Source organism: Opisthorchis viverrini, assembly GCF_000715545.1.
Source record: "Opisthorchis viverrini unplaced genomic scaffold opera_v5_2, whole genome shotgun sequence".
NCBI classification, from domain to species: Eukaryota; Metazoa; Platyhelminthes; class Trematoda; order Opisthorchiida; family Opisthorchiidae; genus Opisthorchis; species Opisthorchis viverrini.
In genome coordinates this window covers 668,831-677,004 of record NW_008751658.1, presented here as the reverse complement: position 1 = coordinate 677,004, position 8,174 = coordinate 668,831, and the positions used below count along the sequence as shown (strand labels likewise).

General features: G+C 47.0%; 1 protein-coding gene across 1 annotated transcript in view; it reads left to right on the top strand.

Annotated features, from left to right (window-relative positions):
* Positions 1-7,500: 7,500 nt before the first annotated feature.
* Positions 7,501-8,174, top strand: part of T265_00184 (hypothetical protein) — a gene marked incomplete at both ends in the record, with an annotated part of 6,146 nt that continues 5,472 nt past the window's right edge. Inside the window, one exon of the mRNA XM_009163892.1 lies at positions 7,501-8,132. Within this exon, the coding sequence (XP_009162156.1) occupies positions 7,501-8,132 (632 nt within the window). The remainder of the gene's footprint in view (positions 8,133-8,174) is intronic.

Genomic DNA, 8,174 nt, shown 5'->3' with positions numbered 1-8,174 from the left:
CAACCCCCAACCTGGAGGGCCAGGAGACTGTGTTCGTCAGACCTCTAACCATTGACCAACCTGGTATGAGAGACTCTGTGAGTGTCGCGGGACACTCTCCAGTATAGCTCAATGGATCGCTGAGGTGCGCAAACCGTCACACCACGGTAAGGTCCAGTCTCTTCGTGACGGTGGCACGGCAGCTAGGCACCGAAAGGGTGCTACAGCTGAAAGATACTAGGCCTTTGACGAGGCACGTCTGCTTGAACATGCTGAAGAACAGTCCTTGTCATACGACTCGTCTCGTCATGTTCCCTGTGGTGCCGCATCTATAGAAACGGATAAACCTTTTACTCCTGTTCGTGATGCACTTATCCCCCAGACTGACTCTAATAACGCGATTGCAAACACATCCTTATCTTGATTCATCTGTGGCAAGCATATTCGTTCAAAATGCCCTGCTCGTGAATCCTTCTGTCATTCCTGCCGCAAGAAAGGTCATTTCCAGGAAGTTTGTCGATCCAAGCCGAGTTCAAGTCATACCACAACGTCGGTGAACCCTGGTGTCTCGTCCAACTTCAACATCTCGACATCCATTGGACTTTACAAATTAATCGTTGATGTTATGGTGAATAATATTCCACTTTATGCTCTTATCGATACCGGTAGCTGCGAAAGTTACATTTCTTCTGATATCACACTGAAGCATGGTTGGACAGTAACATCCTCCAAAAGTGCTATCTCGATGGTTTCAACGAATTTATCTTGTGTAACTAGCGGTCATCTTTATGCTACCGTGCTGTACAAAAGCATGCGATACGGAGGTGTCAAACTCTCGTTCTTGTTCATGTGTAATAAAACCAGACCCCGAACGTTTTCGAGCCCTACGGGACATGTGACATCCGTTCAAAACGAAGATTGATCGGAATGCTGGCATGCCATACACACTGGATCCCATGTCTTTCAGATAAAATTCATCAAATCGTCCGTAATCAGATCTCCCCCAATCCAGATAGCGTACAAGTTGCATTGAATAAACTAAAACACGATTTGAAAAAGACCGTCGTGTACAACATAGACTACGTTCATCCACTCGTTGTGGAAAGTGATGCTTCCGAAACAGCCATAGTGTCCACTCTCAATCAAGACGGGTGCCCAGTATCCTTCTTTTCACGCACTCTGTCACGCAGTGAGCTTCATCATTCAGCAATCGAGAAAAAAGCGTACGCGATTGAGACCCTGTTGATTGTTCAACACTCCCAAATATATCTGCTAAGCAGGGTAGGCCCGGGACACTTGTGAACATAATCCAAACTCTAGATACACACTTCTGGGCGTGTGACAGTGCACGATAAGCACTCTAAAAGTGTTCCTACAAAAAGTGGTATCCGGCGAGGATACCCACTCCCTCCACTGCTGCTCAACTTCGACATTAATTAAAGAAAGAGATGAACACTGAATAGCCTGTAAAATCATGTGTTCAAATGGTTGTTGAAAAGGACCTTACAGTTCTCGCGTACGCCATACAAACGGCATTTACGCTATCTTCAAAAAGTAAACTCACGTATAAACAGTTGGGTAAACTGCCCACCATCAAACCATCTTTCAGCATTGGCCTCGCAGCTACTAAGTGCTTCGGCACGTGCAGTCTTTGGACATATCCCTTGCGATTCATGGAGAAGGATTAAAGGTTGCGGAAAATCCTACATACCTCATTAGTTGTGTTGACTCTGACGGAAGTGCGTCTCATGAATTCAGCGCACGAATCTCAAAGGCCAGAATGGCATCTGCCGATTCGCCACTTGCGGTGCATATATAACTGAGCCACAAGGGCCGTGTGCTCCAGACTTCAGTAAGCGCCGCATTGTTGTATGGTTACAAGACATGGCCTCTGCGAAAAGACACTGTGAAGAGTATTCAGGTTTTTGAGCACAGATGTCTGAGAAGCACAGCTGGTGTCGGATGTCTTCAACGGATTCGTGACGGGGTAATCAGAAAACGGGTATTTGGTTGTGTAGCAGGTACTTTAATATCGGAAAACATCAAGCGCGATCAACTGCCATGGCTCGGTCGTGTGCTACGCAAGCTTAAACACCATCTCCCGAGACAGCTTCGTAGGATGTGAATACCACCGCTTGATGGTGCTGGTTTCCAGCGGAGAAAACAGAATTGAAGCGGCTCGTTAACACTGATGCCCACTCATCGTCAGCTGAGTGATCATCCATGTCCTTCAAAATCACCAGCTTGTCCAATGGTTTCATTCGTTTGTTTATGTATGAGTAGATGGTCTTCGGGGATATTTTCACCTTTACTACGAGGTTTGGATCGTAGCAGCGGCGCTTGCGTAGCTTGGCCGGATTACAATGATTACGATGTCGTTTGAGTGCTACGTAATTAGCGGGACCGTTTGATGTTGTAGCTCGGTCCCACAGTTTACGCCAATATCCTTGATCGGGAGCGCCCAGTCCAACTGCTGTGCCGCACGACCAATGAGGTCCACATCAGCTTTCCAGAGGTTTACTGTGGCTTGACGAACATCGGAACGCGCGTTCGGTAAGCAGATACGAGCACTTAGCTATCATAGTCACCATTACCAATCGGCCCTGTGAGAGATAATCCATCAATTTATTGCCTGAGGCTCAAGCGTGATGGGGATAGTCCGAGTATGAATGGTACCGGTGCGAATCACTTTTCAGGATTGGCCCTCGTGATTCCTCTTGTGCATGGTTGGAGACGTTGCAAGATATGGGTGGATCGATGTTAGTGGCGATCTGGTTACCAGTTTCCATATAGATTGTCTGACTGTGTGCCTGTAGGTGTAGGAACCTTGGGTTGATTGTATCGGGCTGGTACTAAGCTCCTATCTCGCACATATTATTTCACTGCTTCACTGCAATACTTTTAAAGAAGCTTTGGTTGTGGGGTAGCGAAGAATCAGTGGTCAACGTTGCTACTATGTTGTCGATGATGATCATAATGATAACGTACGTTGTAATAGGAAAACTTGTCGACGGCTATATGTGTAGCCCAAATAATAACAGTCGTTCCGCTGTAGCACCCCTTCGGTACCTAACTGCCGTGCCACCAGAAATAACCACGAGGGCTGGGATACTGCTAGGTTGCCTAAGCCTAGACACGAGAGGCAGAGGTCGGGTTCGAACCACGGACCTTCCGGTCAGTAGGTTCGCGCTCTAACCACTTAGGCGATCTCGTCCCACGAGCTTGAGTACCCAGCTAACTAGATAACTCTACTGCAAAATGCGCTTTACACCGACAGTGTAAAGTGCTACTGGAATTTGGCCGCACGTATGCAGATGAACGAATCGGTTTGGCAAATGGCTGACCTGACTTGAAGGTCAGTTTTTGTCAACATTTTTGCCAACAATGGAACATCAGCTGGTCTGTCAAGGACGACGCTCCTTCTGGTAAGTAAATTCGCACTCTAACAACTGAGCCATCTAGCCCAATTTCGCGATGTGCGTAGAATTTTCAGCAAATGGGCATCAAAGAGTTGTTTCGGGGACAATGAAAGTGAAACATCATATTGAAGCCTGAGAAGCCTTGGTTTGGGTCGCTTCTTCGCCAACGCTAGACAGCTTGATCAAGCAAGCTGTGATCAGATTCAATGTTTCGTATTCCAGCAGTCATTGTCGGATACAGATGGACAGCATCCCACCTTCAAAACATCACGGACGGTACCACCACGATTCTCTTCGACAGTGGCCACCTGCACGTTACAGCTTCCGGAGAACATGAAGAGTCTTTGGATAAACGGATTAAGGAATTGATACACAGGATCAAGGTTTTCGCCCAAGCTTCCAGGCTCGGGTTTGTTTCAACGTTCACCCGAATGGGATAAGCGAAAAACCATAGGACAGCAAGCATGCCAGGCCGTGAGCCCACATAAAAAGTGTCTAAAAGAGCTTTGAACTGGGTACTAGATGCCGCGCGAACAACCGTCGGAGGAAGTTTGTTCCACGCGGCAACTACCTGGAATGTGAAAAATTGTTACCCAACGAAAGTGAGACCTCTCAGCTTGAAAATCTACTCACCAAGTCCCTGTCGTGTGGGTCAGCGGTGAAAAACCTGACGGACAAACCTTGTTCGGAAATGGCATGAATAAGTATTAAGTTTCCTTAGAGGTGACGATACTCCAGAAAGAGGTAAAGCGCCGCAAGAGTGCTTCAAAACCAACGGATTTAATGCCAGAATTCATTTTCGTTGCATCTCTTTTGACACGCTCAGTGAGGGTTACATCCTTCTTGCGTCCTGAGTAGAAAACCTGGCTGGGGCACTCAAGAAACGGTCTGACGTTGGCCCCATAGAGTGTCCACGAGAGCAGTACAAGAGGTGTGCCGAATCAACTGGAGAACGACGAATGAATTTTGAGCAGATTTTTCAAGGTGCAGTGAGGACAAGTTTGAAGAGAGCAATTCTGATTCATATCAAAGCGCATCATAGTAAACTTTTTTGACCCAATTTCTAATTTCGAGTGCCCAACATAGATACCGCTTTAGTGGAAAAGTTATACAGGACCATTATCCAGAAAGTTCACGAGGCTGACGCGATGTCCATCCAGAAAAACGAGCACGCAGTAGGATGGACCGCAAGCTACCTAGGAGGATTCAGCGTCTTCTGGAAAAGAGGTCTCAATTATTTCTCAAAGTTGACTGCAGGAGACAGTAGATGAGCTGATGTTCCGCAAAATTCGGAACCGCCCTAAGTCAGAAATGTGCCAACGGAACGCACGAAAACCAGCAATAATGCTAAATCTTGCCTGGAAAAACAAGTTTTTTAAACAGGAGACCGGCGTTTGAACAAGCCAACCGCATTCGCCGTAAAGGAAAGAAACGGGTAACCCACGAGTGAGGCAATTGTGGTACATGAAATCTACAGAGAAAACTATGTAGACCTGTATTCTGTCCCGGTGATTTCGTCACACCTAGTCTTTTCCAGGCGTAACTGTGAACGGCCTCTGATCATTTGCTCCTCACAGATGAGGAAATTTGTCAACTCCTGCAAGAGACAAACCTGTTCTGCGCGTTGGAGCCAGACCAGGTCTATCCAAGGATCTTGAACTAAATGTTATTCACACTAGGAAAGCACTTTTACCTAACGTTTCGTCAGTCGCTTGAGGAAGGCGACTGTCATGCTAGTGTACAAAACTGGTGAATGACTACTGCCCGGCAAGGTGGCTCAGTAGTTAAAGCGCCAATTTACTGATCGGGAGGTACGATGTTCGAAAACGACCTCCGTTACTCGACTTCTGCCTAGGCTTGGGAACCTGACAGTATCCCAGCCCTCGTGCTTATTTTTGGTGGCATTCAACCGTTCACCTGTAGCACCATTTCGGTGCCTAGCTGCCATGCCACACGAAGGAGGCACGAGGGATGGGATATTGCCAGGTTGCCCAAGCCTAGACAGGGGAAGTCGAGAGGCACAGGACGGGTTCGAACCACGGATCTTCAGGTCAGCAAATTCGCGCTCTAACCACTTGAGCCATCTCGCCCCATTTTTGGTGGCATGGCAGTTAGGCACCTAAATGTTCTACAGCTGGCCAGTTTCGATTTCTCCAAAGCATTCAGTCGAGTCCCACACGTCTTACTGGTAAGAAAACTCGAGTCTCACGGGATTCAAAAGGAAACTTTACGCTGGATTAGGTGGTTTCTATCAAACAGTACATTCTGAGTGAAAGTAGGTTCTACCTAATCTTCTCAGCGCCGGTCTCCATTGGAGTTCCGTAAAACTGTTGTTTCTGGTCTACGTCAACTATTTCTAGAGTTTTTTTCAAGCCTGTCTGCTTTTTGTGAACTTGAAATCCAGAAGGCCAAGTGCCAGTGCCCTCAGAATGGATGTAGACGCTGCAAAGCGGTGGCCTTTGGGCTGGCACCTTCCTCCGAATGACGAAAAGTGCGTCCATGTGTACTTCAGAGAGGGCTCGGCGAATGGCTTTGTGGTGTATGGTGAGAATGGAGCAGAAGATATAACGATAGATGCCAAAAAGCACTTTCGCATCTGGCTCTCTCCAAACGTGTCCTTCTCACAGCACCATGGGAAAGCGGATCAAGAGGCATTCACGGTTAACGAATGAACCAGCCCACCTTCTCCAGTTTTACTGATATGGATTCCCAACTACTGTAGGGGGCCTACTTTAGACCGCTTCTGGAATATACCACCCAAACCTTCAACTGAGAACGCAATAAGGACGTACTCCTCATTGATCGTGTTCAACAAGCTGCGACGAAAATGGTTGTCGGCCTTAAATCCACTATGAAACGCGTATTGCGGTTGTTCAGCTCTTTCCCATGGACTATCATGGCCTCCGAGGAGACCTAATACTTATTCCATGTTTAAACACGTTTGTCAGTGTTGGCCCAGAAGATACACGGCGAAGACATAGGTTTGTCCAACACGTTTGTCACTGTTGGCCCAGAAGATACACGGCGAAGACATGGCGAGCAGATTTTCAAGCTCAGTGAGCACACTTTCATCAGATAATTTTTTTCCTTATTTTGGATAGTTACTGCGTGAAACAACCTTCTTTGTGCGACTGTTCACGCTGCACCTAGTATCCGGTTCAAAGCACTGAGACGATGTTTTTGCGAGCCCCCGCACTGGCAAGCTTACTGCTCCGCGCTGAGAACATAAAGAGCATTGCTACACCCCTTTTCGCCTGTGAGACTCAGGTAAACGACAGTCACTGAACGACAAGCACAAGTCCTGGCCTGGAAACTTGGGCGAAATCACCGACGCCGTGTATCAAACCGCAACCCTCATATTCGGATTTCCGTGCTACTGGCAATTAACTCAACCGTCCAAGGTCACACGCATTCACAGATTGATACACAGGATCGAGGCGTTTGCCCAAGTTTCCCGGGTAGGCTTTGTACTTGTCGGTCAGTGGCTGTCGTTCGCCTGAAAGGCACAAGTGAAAAAGGGTGTAGCACTGCTCGTTTTTTTTTGTGGCGTTTTTGTACCTTTATTTTACTTCCATTATAACACTAGGTATTTCATCAATTGCATAATCGTTTTTTGTTTGAATACGAGAAACTACAAAAAACGCGCCCTTGTACAATTTCACATAATACAAGCGTGGTCACGTGCTTCGACTCTCTCTTCTGATTTCGCTCGCGCTTGCAGCGGTCATTCGCGAGTCTCATATACTAACTCTGGTACCCAAAACATTTCAGACTATCTTCGGAATCTATTATATGTGGAAACTGTTCAGAAGAAGACCTCTGGACCAACACTATTGGATTATTGTTTATTCGCTGACCTGGGCCAACGACGAACTATTTTAAAGAGAACAATTGTTAGTGAGTCTGTTCCATCTGACCTATTTATTTTTGTATACCCAACTTAGCGTAATTATTTTTATTACTTTGCCACACACTCCTGGTAAACTGACTTATTGGGTAGCCAGACCACTACAAATTTGGTGAGCCCGAGTATTTCTAGATTTTTTTTTTGAAAACTTTTCCTTTCAAATCGTCGTAATTTTACTTCTTTTGCCCGGTAATCATGGAGGCACACTTTGACTCAGCGGAATTAGTCGAGAATGCAATTAGTATACGTTTACCAGACTATAATCCACGCAACCCAAGGGTATGGTTTCACCAGGTTGAGGCCGTTTTTGCCACCCGACGCATCGCTTCCCAAGTCACCCGGTTTTCCTATGTTGTCCAGCATCTTCCTTGTGATGTAGCAACAGAAGTTGAAGATCTGTTGGAAGATATTCCTAAGGAAAATCCGTATGACGCCCTTCGAGCGGCCGTCATAAGTAGGACAGGGAAATCAGAAAACAAAATGCTGCGGGACTTATTCACCACCGTCGAACTTGGGGACAGATCGCCATCACAACTGCTTCGCCACATGCGCAGTCTCCTCTGCGGCCGTAAGCTAGCAGAGGAGATCATGGCCCAACTATGGCTCGACGAACTCCCACCCTCCATGTCCCACGTTATCAGCGCTCTCGTTGATGAACACAGCATAGAGCAGCTAGCCCGGATGGCGGATAAGATACACGAAACATACCCCAGTAACTCCGTAAACTCCGTCTCCAGCCCTGCACACACTACAAATTCCGCCCCGCTTCTTGCTTCTATATCGCGCCTACAAGCCAAGTTTGACGCTTTGACCGATCGCCTACAACGGTTAGAGATCAACAGGCATCGACCACGTTCACGATCCAGATC